Raw genomic sequence first — 17,618 nt, 5'->3', positions numbered from 1 at the left:
TGTTAAGGCTATACGGGGAATCTTTGTCTTGTTTATGTATGCTGTACTTGTTACTCACTGTACGTAGCCAAACGTGCTAACCGGAGGTGCAGGGGAGGACAACAAACTATAAAGCAGTTCTAAGGAAATTCGTTTTGCTATCTAGTTCATGATTTAAAAGTGCGTGGCTCCCAGTGCCTTCCTAATATCAGAAGAGCGTTCCAGACAGCCGCAAAAGCTCATCCGAAAGCACGCAATGCGGTGACCGCCTTTGTTCGATGGTTAAGCCAAAAAGTCGCCGTGAGGACGATCGGAATTTGCGCTCTGGTTAATGCCTTGCCACAGAATGCGGCATTTGAATATCGCCGACTTCGGAAACAAGACAGCGAACGCTGGGCTGGTTAAACCAGTTGTGCGAGTGCATGACGCCCAGGCTTGTTTTTAGCTTCTGAGGAAAGGAATGAACCTTACGAGTCGATTGCAGTAAAAACACGCTGCGAACGCATTTCATCTTGTAATAGACACTACCTACAACAGAGCCAGTCCAGCACGGCTGCAGGACCAGAGCCGTGTCTCGCTGGCGTAGAAGCCACAACCACCCTGACGCCTGCTGCTGTATATTTGGAGTTTGCGTGTCGCTCTCATCATCATCACGGTGGCTAAGAGATGTTAACTACCTCGCCTGGTATACAGGAGGCTGTGGGTTCGACCCCCACCCTGACGCCTGCTGCTGTATATTTGTTCGAGTTTGCGTGTCTCTCTCTCATCATCATCACGGTGGCTAAGAGATGTTACCTACCGCACCTGGTATACAGGAGGTCGTGGGTTCGATCCCCACCCTAACGCCTGCTGCTGTATATTTGGAGTTTGCGTCATCAGGTGGGATCGTCACAGCTAAATTTACTGTATTAAGTGAGGCAAAATGATACAGTAAATTTAGCTGTGACGGTCCCACCTGATGACGGAGACTTGTGTTGCCTCCAAAACGTCGTGATTTATTATTTTATTTCTATTATCACTTCTATAATTTTTATTGTTATTATTTTTTTTTACCTACATGACTTTACCGAAAAAACCTAAGATTACGAATCCTTGCACTCACGAAAGAAGCTTCAAATCTAGAAACATAGTTCATCGTTTGCACCTACAGAGGGGTCCCCCCTCTTGCGAAACCCAGCAGTGCGGCATCACCGCTAGGCTCGGCAAAAACATCCGGCGTAAAAAAAAAAAACACCACCGGTGCCGCGCTAAGGCCCCCCCCGGGCACACCGGCACGGGTGGCGGCAGCTCGCCAGGGAAGTTGAACGCCGTGCTCACTCGTGCGGGTGGTGCGAGGAGCTGGGCTGGGCCTCCTCCTGGCCGGGGTGGCCCTGGACTTGGCTTGCGCCCCTCGCGACGCCGACGGCCTGGACATCGTCGCGCCGGAGCTCCTGGACTTCGCCGGAGCCGTCCTTGATTTGGCCGTCGGCGCGCGCGGCTGCGCCTGCTTCTCGCGGCTCGACTGCAGAACCTGGCGCTCCTTCTGCTGCCACTTGTGGCTGGCGGACTTGAGAGCGAGCAGCCGAAGCTGCAGCTCCTCCTCATCCTCCTCCTCCTCCTCTTCGTTCTCCTTGCCCGCGCCGTCGGGGAGCTGTGGACGCGTGCGAGAGGAGGTGGAGGGGGGTGGGTGGGGCGTGCGCAACGGAAACGCTCGTGTTGATACGAAGTAAAGGCGCGCAAGCCTGGCAATTCACTCGCTCGCGAAATTGCTGGGGGAAGGGCTGCCCCCCCCCCCCCAACAAGTGTTTAGAGGCTTACACCACGCTGAGACATACCCACAATTTAATGCACCGCACGTGACCAGCTGAATGCACAACTGTTGTGGTGCACCCATTTATAATGCTGGGCACGCACAGGTGGTGGTGGTGGTGGTGGAGGGGGGGATATATGAAATTAGCACCGTTGTTTCAGCTGCCACGGCAGGATATCGAACCAATGCAATCTGGTGCTGGATGCGACGTGGCCACGAATGATAGATAGCTCAACGTATCGCGTGGAAATTGATCGCAGCAGCCAAATACTCCAAACGCATGTTTCGAAATGTGGAGGGAAAAACCGGAATACCCCGAGAAAAATCCACGCGACCACGGGAGGAGAGAGAGAGAGAACATGCAAACCCCAAATATGCAAGTGTCAGGGTCTGGATCGAACCAACGACCTCCTGCATACCAGGCGAGGTAGTTAACATCTCATAGCCATCGTGGTGATGATGAGAGACGCAAACTCCAAACATCTCGCCACTGTGACGAGGTTGGCAACCGAGGGGAAAAGGCCTACAGCGATAAATCCAGACGGCGGGGGGAGAGGGGGTCCTGAAAAAGTCAAGTGGACGGTTACGTGGCTCCGATCCCAGCGGACGGTCCTGGCTATTGCTGCGGTGGTGGTGCAGCACGAACCATGAAAAAACCACTTTGCGTAAAAATACCACCACGCGTCAAAATACGACCGTGGACGTTAAAGATCACGCGAGTAGCAGGTTTTGCACGCCAGTGCCGCGGTCAAGACTTGCATAATTTGCAAAAGAAAATATGCAAATTACTCAATGATAAACACAGCAGCAATCATCCACCGGAAACTTGGCAGGACCCTCCCGAGAAAAAGTCGCGGGCCTCTCAAGAAAGCCTTTTCTAGGTTAAGCAAGCGCGGTAACAATAACGAAACTAAAGTTTCAGCAGCAGTGGCATCCGGCGGAGGAAAGAAGCGATGGACGAGGAGGCCACAGTAAGCTTCGACGGGCATTGGCCGTTACGACCTCTCGACCTTTGCTCACAAACGTGACACAAAGGTTATCGCCGCGGCGAGCGCATCGTGGCAAAGAGTAGAAGGGCACGGAATCAAATTTGACACGGAGGCTTTCGCAACCGATATTATATTCATCATAAAAGTTTCGTTTGTAAATGTTGCGGGGTTCACGCTCCAGCGCACAACTCGTGTGCTGAAGTAGTAACTAATTGGCATGTGACAAACCTCACTGATTGTTCTGTGTCGGCTAGGTGGCAGGTTAATGACGGCATTATGATATACGCAATCTAACCATGGAGAATCTTTTATTATGAACAGAATCAAAACACAAAGTCTGAACGTGGATCCGACTCGCGCCCTACACAGGCTGTTTGACGGGCGAGGCGTTGTTGATTCAACCGCTGATTGAGTGAGCTCAAGCCACGAATATTTTGTTTTTGCCAAGGTCTGGGGGAAAATATAAACCAATGATCTATAGAAAGGTCATGTAACAAGGGGTGGGCGGTGGCCCAGCTAAAAGTTAGCTGTATACATTACAAATTAAATACCAGTTTACTTAGACATTTTAAAATATGGTAACGTCACCGTTTAAACGTAAACAGAAATTAAACCGAGTGGGTAACTGTGAAAAATAACTTTCTAGCTCTCATCGAATTTTCTCCAGGATAAATAAATAAATAGGATTCTGATTCCGGCTAATTTTTGGTAAATTTTCTTCATTTCTGGGGGTGGGGTGGGGGGGTTGTATTTTTTTTGTTTGGATTTTCCTAGAACTTATGAGAAAAGCAAACTAGAAATACAGGTTTCCTGGTTGACATTGGAATATCCTCCCCTCTCTCCCCCCACGCTATTGCTGCCGTGGCACCAAGCGCTGAAACGTGGGGCATTTTGAAAGGCGATCAAAATAAAAATTAACCCGTAAAAACAAAGTTTTTCACTCTAAATCCTTTATATGCGTGGCGGCTAGAGTCCTCTCGTCCTCTGGCTTGAGATGGATGCCACCTATGGGTCAGATGATTGTCTGCCAGTATTAAGCAATTGGTAATTAAATATTTAATTTGTTTTCCCTAAACAGTGTAAAATTTTGGAAAAAAATTTTCACGAACATTCATTGTCTCGCACAACGAGTCTGTGTGCAAAATGTCAGCTCGATTGGATCACGGGAAGTGGGTTAAAAAACGACTGAAAGATTTACACGGTCGCAAGCAAGCAAGCACGCAAGCACGCAAGCAAGCAAGCGAGCGAACTTAATATAAAGGATTTAAAAAAGGGCTTTTATCCCACGAGTACCCACGACGGTTTCCCTGCTCTGACGGACTTCACTCAAAATTCGAGATTTCCTTTGCCCACCATGCCCCCCCCCCCTCTGTGCCAATATCGTACAGCCGTAAGACCACACAAGCCACTGCCACACAACTACTGCAAAGCTTGAATGTTAAGAGCCAACCTTCGGGGCAGGCCGTCCACTGTACAACTGCTGCAGGATCTAGCAGAAGGAAGGAAGCAAAAGGGAACGTGCGGAGGCATCAACACAGCGCTGGCCGTGATGATCTCGGCATCGATGACACGGCTCATGATTCCTGAAGCCGAAGTGAGAAACCAGAGATATCCCCCCCCCACCCCCGCTCCCACCCCGTGCAAAATACAAATGCGCGAGCGAATTTTCACATCCCCAGCGATTCCGCGAAACGTCAAGATTCCGGGCCGCAATTGTCATCCCGCTTGCGTCTCGCTCGAATTTTGTCCGTCTCAGTCTCGATAATGCCGCGGTGGCGAAATATTAACCACCTCGCCTGGTATACACAGGTTGTGAGGTTCAATGCCAACCCTGACGCTGTGTGCGCCTCGATAATTACACAACTCTACACCTGGATATTTGGCGTTTGTATCGTCTCCCTGTGGTTGTGGACTTTTCTCCGGGTCCTCCGGTTTACCCTCCGTATTTATCCGACTCTCACACGCGTGGAGGGGGTGGGGTGGCACGTGCCCCCTCTCCCACAATGATCCGATTGAAATCCCGAATTTCGATCGGATCATTGTGGTTTATAAGTAATAAATCGGCTTTTTACGACCCCTACTGCCACTGTGTAGCATATTATTACGTGCCAGGGACTCTATGAGATGATAAGACAATAGTCTGAGTCCATATATGCAATAAGTAACGGCAAAGCGGTTATAAGTGACTCACAGAATTGTACACAGTTGCGTATACAGTGCACGACTTCCCTGAAGGCATTCACCTTCATGCGAGCGCGATGCCGATCACACAACGCGGTTCGAATTCGACCCTCGATCGATGGCTGCGCCATCGCCGCACAGGCGTCTAATAAAAATCAAGGGACAAGTCCTTACTCACAACTCCTTACTCACTAACAACTCCTTACTTACTAACAACTCCTCTATAATTTTTCATTGCTGGAGGGGTTTCCCCCCCCTACCTGAAAATCCCGGCTCCGCAATTGATTCCATGCATGTACCGAGAGCATAAACATCGCCATTGATGAATCAGCGAGTTGTTAAGTAGACACGTAGAGCCCCTATTGTCAATTCACTGCTGCAGGTGATGCATGGGGGGGGGGGGGGTTATCTTACTTCCCCACGCTAGTCAGTGCAGGTTTGGGTGAAGATGGAAACAGCACGGATTGAGGGAGCATTGCACAGTACAACAATAGATATTGCTGCATTTGCCCAATGTAGACAACGTAGCCCTGCAGCAGCCAATGACCTTCCGATCATTATCCTGCTCAGCTTCCAAAACCGATAGTGTCTACGAATGTCGTGTTTCTCACATTCTTGGTTCTTTTCGAAAGAACCAAGAATATGAATCCCTGCAGTCACGAAAGCTTTAAATCGACATTTAAAGTCATGTTTCTCATTACAAAAAAAAGCTATCTTGCCATAGTACACAGTTGCGATCGAGACATACAATTCTTCCAGAAAATAATTGGCAGCATTTGCCACCTTGGGTGGTACCGATAAGCCATTTCGGGCTAAGGGCTCCAGGAGTGTGTGTGCGTGCGTGGGGAGGCTCGCATGCACATTTCAGTAACTGACCAGGTCTGGCGAGGAGTCGGCGGTCTTGCTGCTGCAGGAGGAATGGCTGGACTCTGCTGCCTGGCAAAGTTTGCTGCTAGAGCCTATACACAACACACACACACACCATCACTCATTGCTATGGATCATCATCATCACGGCGAAGACAAGGCCAGTGTACGCTTTGTCTAGTTTAAATGAGAATGGTTTAATGATACGGCCAAGCGTAAAACACATTTGATGCTTGTTGCAAAGGTTCGTAGTTCGAGAGAAGCGGCCGCCCTGGTTAATACTGCGAGTGTATTGACCATTAAAACGTCTTCAATTTGGACGTGACCTGTGTAGCTTAGATGTCAGTTCTGAACTGGTACTATTTAGACCCCGGGTTCAAATCCAAGTATCCACCTGTGGAATAAATTAGATTTTCAAGTCCAGTGAGAGGTGATGGTCTCAAAACAGTCACCAAGGACTGCACACACATAGAAAAAAACATCGCTATAAAATAAGTTCTACAATTAATGTCAAAATTCTTGCTCTGAGAATTAATAAAAAAAATATGTCACTTTAACTGTCACGTGGCAAATATTACTCTCTGTGCGGACCCAGAGGTCACTTGATGGGATCTCAAAGGCAGCTCTGCTATGTCCGGTTCTGCGGGCTGCTGCTCTCCCAACACCAAGAGGTCGCGTCGCTCTACCAACGCAAATCAAACCTGCGCCATTTCCATCCTCCGTGATCCGAGGGCCTTCATCTCCATCCCTCGTACCACTTCCTCCGTCGACCTCCGTCTCCGAATGTCCGAGCTTCTTCTTGTTGAGCTCGTCGAGCTCGGCGGGCTTCAGGATCTTTTGCCGCAGCGGCTTCAGCTCGAACGGACGGAACACCTTGGGCGGGAGCGCCGGCTGGGGATGCTGCTCCGGGCAGGAATTGAGCAGCGCCGCCGCGGGCTTCTGCGGCCTCTGCATCCTCTCGTCGTAGCGCCCCTCGTCTCTGGGACGCATGTCGTCTCTGGGACGCACATCATCTCTGGGACGCACCTCGTCTCTCGGGCGCTCGTCCCACGACCTTCCCGGACCTTCCCCAAGCCAGTCTTGGTTGTAGGGCCCGACGGTGCAGCCGCCGCCACCACCGCCGCCGCCGCCGCCATCGCCACTGCTGCCCCTCGGTCGATCGTCGCGGTGAGGATCCACGTCCCAGCCCCTCTCGACGGCGGCATGCGAGTCTTTCCACTCGCGGTTGTCCCACGGCCCGTAGGGAACGCCGTCGCGGCCCCACGTCTTCCGCTCCCTCTCGTCCCCGTGCCACTCGCTCCAGTGCCTCCTGTTGTCGTCGTGGCGCTCCTGCCAGGCCTGGTCGTGCCACGGCGGCGGTGGTTGCGGCGGCAGCTTCTCTTCGTGCCGGTCATTCCACGGCGCCTCGTCCCATGGCCGATTGTCCGCGTGCCGCTCTTTCCAGGGCGGCCTGTCGTCACCGTCGCCGCCGCCGCCACCGCCGGGTCTGCCGTCCCAGGCCCAGCGCTCATCCCGGCAGTGCCGAACGTCCTCGGCGTGCTCGGCCCACACTCGTTCGCCGCCGCCGCCACCGTGGCCGTCCTGCCAGGAGGGCCGGTGTTCATCGCGGCACCACAGATCGGCAGGGCGGCGCTCCTGCGGAAGCAGGGTCGGGGGACCAACCCCGCCACCTGGGTACCAGGCGTTGGTCTTCAGGTCCTCCACCTCCCTCTCCTCCTGGTTGATCTCCTCTAGCTCCTTCTGGATTTGGCGGTACGTCTCCAGCAGCTCGTCAAAGCTCTCCTCGTGCTCCGGCTCAGGCCGTGCGCCGTGGTTCGGGCCACGTGCCGGCATTATGCGGGGGAAGCCCATCTCTGAGCACCAAGTTAAAGCGTCGTGACATTTTGAAGTGGAAAAACACATCACGTACACGTACTGCAGCAAGACCTCCCCCCCCCAAAGCTGAACTCGGATAAGCTGAAATTTTAAACTGCGCACGGTATGAGACGGCGTAATGCTCGACGCAAGTCTTGTGTCGGCTATCCGGGATGCTCTGATGAAGAGGACGGACGAGCGGCTGAGCAATGTAATGGGGTAAACAACTGATGCACATGTGTGTTTGCAATTCGAAAGCTATACGAAGTTGTGTTGTATCGAATTCGGGGCACTAAATCCACGTGCTTTACTCGGGCTCCTTCTTGCTCGCAATCGTCATTTTATATCCATTTCACACAAAAAAAACTCATCTAGCCCGTGAGAATTACCCTTATTTTCCTGGGTGTAAAAATCAGCCTTCCACCTCTTCCCCCTAGCGCATGACTCATGTTAACCTGCAGTTTGTTAAAAGTGAATGCTTTAAATGAAGATTGAATGCTTATGCTTTATTAAATGGTGAATATTGCATTTAAATATTCAGTTCACCGTTACTAACTTATTACAAGCTGATGAAATGTGTTCGTGTTATTTACATGTAACATTAACGATGTGTTATTTATTTGCAGTAAAATACCCTCCTCCCATCTTCATGGTTCTTTCGGTAAAGTCACGTAGAAGGGAAGCAATAAAATAATAAAAATAAAACATAATAAAATAATTCTCACGACGTTTCGGCCACAACGCAAGCAGCTGCTTTACCGAAAGAACCAAGAAGATGAATCCCTGCAGTCACGAAAGCTTTAAATCGAAATTTAACCCTCCACCCAATTAGTCTGGCCCGACATGGCCCATGTTGATATGAGGTGGCAGGGTCACTCAGAGGTCAGTACTCTTTGCTCTGAACCACCCTTGGGTTAAAATCGGGTTTCAGCCAACCATGTTTCATCTGGGACCTCAAGTTCAGAGAGATATTTGCTCCAACATGTCGACGACACAAATAAATAAAAAATCGTAACGTATTTGTTTCTTCACAAGTCAAATAACCGTACAACGCCGACATATTCAACTCGCTGAGGTATGGGGCGGATATGTGACAAGGTCGGATTTGGGAACGTCAATGGAAAATAACAGTTACGCATACTGTGCCGGAAGTGGGCGGTTAATTGGTCAGGGCGAATGTCACGATTGGATATGCGACATTGTGCTCTTTATTTTACCGTCTTACGTGCGTCACGTCACACCACACCAAAGGTCGGTTTAAGGACACACAGTTCATTGTATAATTACACCTCTGGGGTGTTCAAACCCATAAAAAAAATACTTGTCACCTCTTTGTGTTTTCACATCCGTTCACAAAAAAGTCCCACCACAATGGGTCGTTAAAAAAGAACGCAAGACATCGCGGTGTGGGAAACCCACAACGAAAATTGGACTCTATTGGGAAACGTGAAAATTGTTTTTCATTCTGTCCCGACACTCGGGTTATTTTGGTTCTTAGTATTCCTAACAGACAGATGCTGCCAACTCCCAAGCCATTTGTATCAAATTATTGAGAATCGACAAAATAACACATAGGCATGTAACGATTGCTGTTCCCACCGAATTACAATTTGGGGGGGGGGGGTATGAACTGATTACATTAAAGAATCTGTTTTTTTTGTGCCTTCTTCGTGTTGTCTGCACGGAGAATCGCGTGCGTACCAAGTATTGAAAATCAGAGTCTTTATTTCGACCAGAAGAATCCGCAATACCGTCTTCTTTGCATCATCTCGTTTGTAATGTCTCAGTTTTAGTGTTCCATCTATACCATCTCGCTTATTATACCATGCTATTTATGACCGCCACGTCTTTATCATTTTTACTATGTTAGCTTTAGCGGCGTCTGTATGGATCTCGTTTGTACAGCCTCATTTTGTCTCGTCTGTCCCCCCGGAAGCGTAACCATACCCTGGGCTGCCATTCCGTCGTATGTCTCGGCCAACAGCCTAGGTAAATCACACTGCTCGCTTGAAAAATTCTCACGTGGCGGCGAGATGTTAACTACCTCGTCTGGTATAAAGGATGTCGTGGGCTCGATCCCAACCCTAACTCCTGCTGTATATTTGGAGTTTGTGTGTCTCTCCCCGTGGTCGCGGTGGATTTTACTTCGGATCAAATCCTTAATTTCGATCAGATCATTGGGGTTTATTCGTAATAAATCGGCATTTTGCGACCCCCACTGCCACTGTGTAGCATATTATTATGTGCCAGGGACTCTACGAGATGACAGGACAATATTCTGAGTCCATAATTGGCAATAAGTAACGGCAAAGCAGTTATAAGCGACTCAGAATTGTACGCTGTTGCGTATACAGGACACGACTTCCCTGAAGGCATCAACACCTTCAGCGAGCGCGATGCCAATCACACGACGCCGTTCGAATTAGACCCTCGATCGATGGCTGCACCATCGCCGCAAACGTGTCGAATAAAAAGCAAGGGACAAGTCCTTACTTACTAACAACTCCTTACTTACTAACTCCTTACTAGCAACTCCTTACTTACAACTCCTTACCTACTAACAACTCCTTACTTATTAACTCCTTACTAGCAACTCCTTACTTACTAACTCCTGACTAACAACTCCTTACTTACCAACAACTCCTTACTTACCAACAACTCCGCCATTGGTTTCTAGTTTTGTTTTTAATTTAGTCTCGACTCTTAACCATGTTACTCCTCGACACCACAGCTCACCTCACACACTCCTATATTAACAAGTTTAGTATTTCACGCAATGCAATATCCTGTCAACCCATTACGTTTTTAGCCCGTATTCTTGTACAGGGAAATAAGAGTTTTCAGATCCATACGGTGCACAGCCGTTTCAATACTTGCAAAAAAAAGTGTCTATTTGTTCTAGATTTGAAGCTTTCGTGACTGCAAGGATTCATACTCTTAGGTTCTTTCGGTAAAGTCACGTAGGTGAAAAAAGAATAATACAATAATAAAATAATTTATTTTATTTCATTATTCTTTTTTCACCGACGTGACTTTACCGAAAGAACCTAAGAGTATGTTTGTCTATTTGTGTTTCTCCCTTGTGATCGACACTTTGTAGGATGGACGTTGGGGTTTTTAGAAGGCACGGGGTGACCAATATACGGTCTGAAGTGTTCTTGTAATAAGAAGCCACCGATAAGGGGTTGACATGTATGTAGTAGCGAGTGTACGACTCATAAGGGACTCACAGCTATGCGATATTTCACCTCAAGATAGGCAAATCTCCCACCTATCCCCCTCCCCCACTCGTTCTCACGTGAAACCTCACACGGCCGCATCTCACCACCCCTCACCAACCAACCAACCAACCCACCCCGGGGCCGCTCTAACGCAAAGCCTCACACGCGAGCAAAACCGTGCCACGTCAACAACGGGTGGATACGGGACATCCTCAAGGGCAGCTGAGCATCGTCCTCCCCCGCATCCACCTCTCCGGCCGCGATGCCGCGAGGCCTCGACCCGACAACGCCGCCTCCTCCTCCTCCTCCACCTCGAGACCTCCCCGCTCCGCGCCCGCTCCTCCATTTGGCTCGTGGTAGCAGCCCGCGGAACTTGTACGGGCGAAAGACACCTGGTTGCTGTTGCTGATGCTGCTGCTGCCCGTGACGATGCCCCTGACGAAGATGCCCTCGTCCCAGTGTCCCAAAGCCGCCGCCGCCGCCACCGCCGCCGCCGTGGTACGATCGCGGCCTACCCCGATGCGAAGCCTGCGCTCGCCTGAGCGGCTCTACCGGCCGCGACTCGAGCGAGGCGGCGGGACGACGAGGCTCGGGGGGGTTGTACGCCCCGTCGGACGCGTCGTCGATTTCGCCGTCCTCGAGTTCGCCGTCGTCCGCGACGTCGCTGTTCGGAGCGGCGTCCATGTGAGCGCGGCACGCGGAGAGTTTGAGCGACGAGGAGCTGCTGCTGCTGCTACCGCTGCTGCCACACGCGGCATCAGTGCGAGCGGTTGACCGATGGGAGACTTGAGGGAAAGGGCGACCCTCTCCTTCGTCTGTTAATGGTCGCGTGACGTCATGTCTACCCGAGAGTGGGCGTGACGTCATATGGGGAGGGTAGTGGGGGGCGGTGCAGGTCCGTGATGTCATCGATGCGTTTTGTTCGCCCGCTGTGACGTCATGTGTCTGAAGGGCCTCTACGCCGCCTATACCCACAACGTTGGTGGTGTTGGTGGTGGAATCGATTCCGCGTCGCTCTCGCAACGGGCATCGATTACCTGCGACGATTTGCGTGCGGCAAAGTCGATTCGCTATTAACACCAACATTTGGAATCGAAAGAATCGACTAGGGGCGGGCTCGTCCGAGTAAACAGCTGATCCGCGGCTGGTTGTTGTTGTTAACGTTGTTGTTGTTGTCATCGTCGTTGTTGTTGTTTTAAGCGTCCGAGCTCTCTCCTCGTTTATTCATCGACGCGGGCGACGGTTCAAGCGGGAGCGCCGCGTCCCGACAGCCTCGTAAGTTGAAACGAATCGTGGATTTAACCAACGCAGCAGCAGCAGCATCAGCACCACCATCAAGGGGCCAGATGTGGGCCACTTGACCAATGGACTCAAGCCTCTTGATTCTTTCGGTAAAATTTCGATTTAAAGCTTCTTTCGTGACTGCAGGGATTCATCTTCTTGGTTCTTTCGGTAAAGTCATCACGTAGAAGGGAAATAATAAAATAATAAAAATAAAACATAATACAATCTCACGAGTTTGCGGTGTCTCTCTCTCTCTCCGTGGTCGCGTGGATTTTTCTCCTCCGGGTCCTCCACGATGGCTAGGAGATGTTAACTACCTCGCCTGGTACACAGGAGGTCGTGGGTTCGATCCCGACCCTGACGCCTGCTGCTGTATATTTGGAGTTTTCGTGTCTCATCATCATCATCACGGTGGCTATGAGATGTTAACTACCTCGCCTGCTGTACAGAAGGCCGTGGGTTCGATCCCAACCCTGACGCCTGCTGTATTTATGGAGTTTGCGGTGTCTCATCATCATCACGATGGCTATGAGATGTTAACTACCTGGCCTGGTGTGCAGGAGGTCGTGGGTTCGATCCCAACCCTGACGCCTGCTGCTGTATATTTGGAGTTTGCGGTGTCTCTCTCTCCCCGTGGTCGCGTGGATTTTTCTCCTCTGGGTCCTCCGGTTTTTCCCTCGTGATACGCCACTTTGTTGAGCTATCATTTGTGGCCAGGTCACGTCTGAAAAAGAAGTTAATAGCTCAGTGGGCTTTATAACTGGTAAGATAAAAAAAAAACAAGTATAAATTGTATGTTTTTTTATTATTTGTTAACCTTTCGTGTTTTCGCATTGTTCGTTGTTGTAACATTCCGACCCCATGCCCTTACTGGACATCTGTGAAAAAGAGCTTAATAGCTCATCGGATTCCTCCGGTATGAATAAATTCTGAGTCCAATCATCATCATCCTTGTGGGGTTGATAAAATAGCTGCCACTTTGCGGAGAAAGTCAGCAAGTGGTTGTCCCGTGGGTGGACGCGCCGTAGGAATGGAGACTTTGCAGCACTGACTCAGGGCGATAAGCAGGGAAATCACTTTGACGTTTTGTTGTTATTCGTGGTGTTCTGCAGGTGCGCGCGTAGGTGCCTGCCTGCCCATGGGGAGTCTGTGCTTCCCTTGTCTGGGTGGGCAGAACGGGGACCAGGAGGACACGCAGGACTTGGTGAGAAGCATCTGAACTCTCCGCATCAGCCCTCACGAATTAATCGATTCAAACGGAGCAATTGTCGCCCGGCTCCCTTTCACGTGAAAGAGAGTAAGTGAATCCATCTGAGGTGTGTGGTCGATGGGATGAAGCATTTCTTTGTTATCAAGGGAAAGGCGCAGCCTTGCAATTGCCTGGCTCAACGCCAGTGCTGACGGAAGGGCCTCCGCTACCTCTTAGTCTTCCGTGCTGGCCAGAAGTTCTGGAAGAGGTGGCGACAGCCACACTTTACCCACACCGCCTGACCTGCCGATCGACTTGACGGTGCTGGAGCCATTTGCGCCGCCGGGTCGGCAGAGGCAGAAAGTGGATTTAAGAAACGTGCTCCGTTCATTCAACTGCCGTGCGGGGAGAATCAATCGGCAAACTCCGGATCGCAAATTAATCCACGAGCCGATTTCACCTGCTCCATCTCTCACCCGGCGGTGCGTCCCCTCGGACGCGTCGAGTTCCATCCCTTGGTTGCCGCTCCGTCGATTCCCGCAAGGGCCATTCGATGCGTGCAAATTGATGCGTCGGCAGGGCACCACTGTGGCGAGATGTTAACGACCTCGTCTGGTATGCAGAAGGTCGTGGATTCTACCCTGACGCCTGCTGCTGTGTATTTGTAGTTTGCATGCTTCTCTCCCCGTGGTCGCGTGGATTTTTCTCCGGGTCCTCCGTTTTTTTTCCCCTCCGGATTTAAATTCAACATCGCACGTTTCGAGTAATTTGGCGGCCCTAAATTTCCACGTGAAAAGCCACTTCGTTGAGCTGTCATTTGTGACGGCCAGGTGACTTCTCAAAAAGAGTTACACAGCTCAGTGGGCCCTACCTCGTAAAATAAAAATAGTAGTTGTAGTAGGTAACACCACGAATCGCAACAGTCTACCTGTCCGCCTGGGCTTGTGATGTACGTATGTTGAACTTCTTTCGTATCGTACATAGCCAACCGTGCGAATCGGAGGTGCATGGGAAGGTCAACAAACTCAAAAAGCACTTCTAAAGAAATTCGTTTTCAATCGAGAAAGACGTCAATTTTGCCAATACGCTGACCCCCTGACCTTCTTGCCCCCCCCCCCCATCAACCACCCACCCCACCCCGCCCCCCTCCCCGTGCCCCTCGCAGGAGCTAAGAAGAGCGCAGTTGGCGGCGGCGGCAGAGAAGAGGATCCAGGAGGTGACGACGCTCAGCCGCACGGGGCTGTGACTCTCTCTCCCTCTCCCCCTCTGCCCCTACACCGGATGAACATCGCATGAGCCCAGAACCGGATGGCTTGCTCGTCCGGTACCGCCCGAGGTGGCAAGACTTTAGCGGCTCAAAAAAATCACTACGTGGCCTGTAACGGTGAAACGTGTGAAAAACACGAGTGGGGCTTTCCAGTAATCCGCTCTTACTTGCCATGTAAACTCTTTTTATTTTCCTAAATATTTTGTATTTAATTTTTTCTAGAAGCGACCTGGCCACATATGATAGCTCAACCAAGTGGCTTATCACGTGGGCATTTATAGCAGCCAAATGCACGAAACGAAAGTTTTTAAATGTGGAGGGGAAAAACCGGAAGGACCCGGAGGAAAAAAAAAAAATCCACGGGGAGAGAGAAACACGCAAACTCTGAATATGCAGCAGGCGTCAGAGTCGGGATCAAATCCCCGACCTCCTGCAAACTCGGCGAGGGAGATAACATCAAGCGAGGACGAACTTAGCCGCACTAATCGAGTGCAAGAGATGAATGTTTCACGCGGCATGCGAACCGGATCCGGATCGTGGGGGAGCGGTGGTGTAGCGGTCAGCGCTACGCTGCGCTACGAACCCGGCGGCACGAGTTCGAATTCCCGCTCACGGTCACTAACACCGGTGACGATTATCTGAACCGGTCCTGGGCCTCCCCTAGGTCGACTCGGGCTCAAATGAGTACCTGGTGCGGTGTGTGTAAACATTGCCACTGGGGAGACAAAGGCGGTCGGGCGTGGTGTTGGCCACCCACCCCATCGCGTGCCGTGCCGGCCTTCATAGGTGCTTTACTTTTAGTTTTTTTCGGTAAAGTCACGTAGGTTAAAAAAGGAAAACGAAAACAAATAAATTAAATTACTGTATCACTTGATGCAGTCATTTGCTGTGACTGTTCCACCTGAAGACGGGGGCCTGTGTTGCCTCCGAAACGTCGTGCTTTTATTTATTCGTTTTCCTTTTTTCACCTACGTGACTTTACCGAAAAAATCTAAGAGTATGGATCCTTGCAGTCACGAAAGCTTCAAATCTAGAATTCATAGGTGCTTGCGAACAGCACTAGCCCCAACGGTCTGTAAAGGCTATAAGGGGGATCTTTGTTTTTTTTGTTTTAGTTTTGTTGTTGTTTTTTGTTGTTTTTTTTTGTTTACAGTCGTCTGCCCGTGGCATTAAAGACCCCGAGGGGGTGGCGCGCAAGAAGAAGCAGCGGGAGGAGATGGAGCGTAAGTTGGCGGAGGAGGCGCGCTCGCCCGGGGAAGGAGGAGGCCTTGCGGGTGAGAGCGCGATGAAAACACTTTCTCGGTGACAAAAATGGAATTTAGTTCACAATAGAGGGGGGTTTGGTTTTTTTGGGTTGGATGGCGTAAAGATAAATGTGTGTCGTTAAACCCGCCACCACCCGACACAGATTAATAATTGGTAAAGCTTCGTCACGTAAACAAAACGTGGCAATTCGTTTTTAGTTCAGTCCCACACCAGTGTGTTGGAGAGTAAACCCACAACATGTACAATTGTGTGGCGTATGTACGTGGCGTGTGTACGTGGCGTGTGTACGTGGTGCGTGTGTGTGTGGCGTGTGTACGTGTGCGTGTGTGTGTGGCGTGTGTACGTGGCGTGTGTGTGTGTGTGGCGTGTGTACGTGGCGTGTGTGTGGGGCGTGTGTACGTGGTGCGTGTGTGTGTGTGGCGTGTGTACGTGGTGCGTGTGTGTGTGTGGCGTGTGTACGTGGTGCGTGTGTGTGTGGCGTGTGTACGTGCCATGTGTGTGTGTGGCGTGTGTACGTGGCGTGTGTACGTGGCGTGTGTGTGTGGCGTGTGTACGTGGCGTGTGTGCGTGGCGTGTGTACGTGGCGTGTGTACGTGGCGTGTGTACGTGCCGTGTGTGTGTGTGGAGTGTGTACGTGGCGTGTGTGTGTGTGTACGTGCCGTGTGTACGTGCCGTGTGTGTGTCTGTGTGTGTTCGTGCCGTGTGTACGTGGTGCGTGTGTGTGTGTGACGTGTGTACGTGGTGCGTGTGTGTGTGGCGTGTGTACGTGGCGTGTGTACGTGGCGTGTGTGTGTGTGTGGTGTGTGTACGTGGCGTGTGTGTGTGGCGTGTGTACGTGCCATGTGTGTGTGTGGCGTGTGTGTGTGTGGCGTGTGTACGTGGCGTGTGTACGTGGCGTGTGTACGTGGCGTGTGTACGTGCCGTGTGTGTGTGTGGAGTGTGTATGTGGCGTGTGTGTGTGTGGAGTGTGTATGTGGCGTGTGTGTGTGTGGCGTGTGTACGTGGCGTGTGTGTGTGTGGCGTGTGTGGCGTGTGTGGCGTGTGTGTGTGGCGTGTGTACGAGGCGTGTGTGTGTGTGGCGTGTGTGTGTGGCGTGTGTGTGTGGCGTGTGTACGTGGCGTGTGTACGTGGCGTGTGTGTGTGTGGCGTGTGTACGTGGTGCGTGTGTGTGTGGCGTGTGTGGCGTGTGTACGTGGTGCGTGTGTGCGTGGCGTGTGTGTGCCGTGTGTGCGTGGCGTGTGTACGTGGGGCGTGTGTATGTGGCGTGTGTACGTGCTGTGTGTACGTGGCATGTGTACGTGCCGTGTGTGTGTCTGTGTGTACGTGCCGTGTGTGTGTCTGTGTGTACGTGCCGTGTGTGTGTCTGTGTGTACGTGCCGTGTGTGTGTCTGTGTGTACTTGTGTCTCATGGTGGCATAGCGGCTGGCTCGCCGCGCTACGAACCCGGCGACCAGAGTTCGATTCCCCACTCACAGCGAACATCGGCGACGATTATCTGAACCGGTCGTGGGCCTCCCCTAGGTCGACTCGGCCCTAATTGAGCACCCGATGCGATGTTTGAACATCCGCATTGGGGAGACAAAGGCAGCCCCACCCTTCTTGCGTGCTGTGCCGGCCTCAAAAGGTGCTGCTCGCTAACAGCACTTGCCCCAACAGCCTGTTGTTTAGTCGACAATGGGGTAACCTTTATTATCTCTGTGTCTTAACAGTGGCAGGTCGGCTGATGGCAAGGG

At 51.2% G+C, this 17,618-nt stretch overlaps 3 protein-coding genes across 3 annotated transcripts in view; 2 read left to right on the top strand and 1 right to left on the bottom strand.

The window, feature by feature from the left end:
* The window catches only part of LOC133360329 (zinc finger C3H1 domain-containing protein-like), a 53,660-nt gene extending 41,914 nt beyond the window's left edge, over positions 1-11,746 (bottom strand). Inside the window, 5 exon segments of the mRNA XM_061578977.1 lie at positions 1,297-1,609; positions 4,208-4,246; positions 5,815-5,897; positions 6,506-7,657; positions 11,083-11,746. Of these exon segments, the coding sequence (XP_061434961.1) occupies positions 1,297-1,609; positions 4,208-4,246; positions 5,815-5,897; positions 6,506-7,657; positions 11,083-11,746 (2,251 nt within the window).
* LOC133360360 (troponin I, slow skeletal muscle-like) overlaps positions 1-17,618 on the top strand; it is a 277,194-nt gene that overhangs the window by 153,961 nt on the left and 105,615 nt on the right. The gene's annotated exons all lie outside the window — the stretch shown is intronic.
* Positions 11,979-15,925, top strand: SVIP (small VCP interacting protein). The gene is made up of 4 exons (XM_061578954.1): positions 11,979-12,270; positions 13,276-13,367; positions 14,518-14,568; positions 15,773-15,925. Exons 2-4 carry the CDS (start codon positions 13,302-13,304, stop codon positions 15,923-15,925), a joined length of 270 nt encoding a protein of 89 aa, XP_061434938.1. The 5' UTR covers positions 11,979-12,270; positions 13,276-13,301.

This window comes from Lethenteron reissneri, chromosome 68, assembly GCF_015708825.2.
Source record: "Lethenteron reissneri isolate LAM-NWPU_2019-01 chromosome 68, ASM1570882v1, whole genome shotgun sequence".
NCBI classification, from domain to species: Eukaryota; Metazoa; Chordata; class Hyperoartia; order Petromyzontiformes; family Petromyzontidae; genus Lethenteron; species Lethenteron reissneri.
This window is presented reverse-complemented; position numbering and strand designations above follow the sequence as displayed.